Source organism: Frieseomelitta varia, unplaced genomic scaffold, assembly GCF_011392965.1.
Source record: "Frieseomelitta varia isolate USP_RPSP 00005682 unplaced genomic scaffold, Fvar_1.2 scaffold_106, whole genome shotgun sequence".
NCBI classification, from domain to species: domain Eukaryota; kingdom Metazoa; phylum Arthropoda; class Insecta; order Hymenoptera; family Apidae; genus Frieseomelitta; species Frieseomelitta varia.
In genome coordinates, this window is record NW_025108706.1 from 15490 (window position 1) to 17155 (window position 1666).

The window sequence follows — 1666 nt, forward strand, 5'->3', positions numbered from 1 at the left end:
TATATTGCATTTTACATAAAAATTTATGAAATATAAGAAAATATATAAAATGTTTAAATTAAAGTATTCGTGGATTTAAGTTTTATTTCGTCACTTGTTAGCATAAAAATAGAAATTTTAGAATCTGCAGCGTTGTAATAAATAAAACGTAACGTACGTAGTATGTAACTGAATAATAATTACAAAATTATTTAACTTCCTTTATTACAAATACATCTTTCTTCTATTAATATTCTTTCAATATTAATAATTTATTTCATTTTGAGAGCAAATAAATAATAATTTATTATGATCCTATTCTATACCAAATTGTGTATCAAATTGTGTATATAGTTTATTTATAAATTACAATGATACATTACCTATTCTTTTTATATTTTAATATTATATCGCATAAATAATTTTCAAATAATTTTCAAATAATCGACTAATTTCACTAGCTAAATATACTTTAATTTACTATTCCATCATGTAGATCAAACATCCTTATATAACCATTCCTCCTTAATCATATCACTAGCTTTCTCCGCAATCATAATAGTAGGCGCGTTCGTATTTCCCTTAACAATTTTTGGCATAATCGAGGCATCTACAACTCTCAAACTATTGATTCCATAAACCTTCAACCTTTCATCCACCACAGCGTCAGAATCCGATTTTGGTCCCATTTTGCATGTTCCAACCAGATGGGAGAAAGTCGTAGTATATTCCATCATCACACATTTCCAATAATCCCTAACACCAAACTCAAATTGTCTACAAGAAGGCAAAGGTTTATCTATTAACCTAAAATCATTCTTCTTAAACGATTCTGTACCAAACAGCTTTAAAGCTATTTCTAGTCCTTCTACCAATACGTCCAAATCACTACTATTGGTAAAATAACCAGGATAAATTAAAGGTGGACTCCACAAAGGATCACTATCATTTAACAATATAAATCCTCTGCTTTTAGGAGTTAATAATACTGGATTAATAAATACAGCATCGTAATAAGATAATGGTGCAATAGCTGCATCAAATGATTCATCTGGATTATTTAAAAAATCTTTTTGATTAGCTGGAAGGGAGAAAACTTGGATATCAGGCACGCCATTCTCATGTTGAAACATTGTTTGTAAGAAAACAGAGACACTAGTAGTACCAATTGCAGATAAAGGTCCCCTGTATGTCTTACTATAATAAAATATATCATCATCCTTCATGAAATTATTTTTATCTGTGGAAGTAGAATTCAACGCAATTGTTAGACCAAAAAATGATACATGATCTTGAAGATTTTTTCCAACTGATAAATCACGAATTATTTTAATACCACATTTCTTTAATTCTTTTCTTGGTCCAATTCCAGAGAGCATAAGAATTTTTGGTGAATTAATCGATCCAGCTGAGACAATCACTTCTTTCTTAACAAAAACTGAGTTTAATTTAGTCTGGTTGTTTGAAGTTGAGGCGTATTCGACACCTATTGCACGGTTCGTCTTGTCTATTAGTAATTTCGTGACGTATGCTTCAGTTTTGATAGTTAAATTCTTGCGTTTGCTTCTAATGGGTCGTATAAAAGCGCTATTTGTACTTTGACGTTTTCCATTAGCGGATGTCATTTGCAGTTTCATAACACCCAGTTGGGTTTCCGCGTTTATATCTACGAATTTATAACCGAGTT

The 1666-nt window shown here is 30.1% G+C and overlaps 1 protein-coding gene across 1 annotated transcript; it reads right to left on the reverse strand.

Annotated features, from left to right (window-relative positions):
- Positions 1-312: 312 nt before the first annotated feature.
- Positions 313-1660, reverse strand: LOC122528255 (glucose dehydrogenase [FAD, quinone]-like). The gene has a single exon (XM_043653213.1). It carries the CDS (start codon positions 1614-1616, stop codon positions 477-479), a length of 1140 nt encoding a protein of 379 aa, XP_043509148.1. The 5' UTR covers positions 1617-1660; the 3' UTR covers positions 313-476.
- Between the last annotated feature and the right edge of the window lie 6 nt (positions 1661-1666).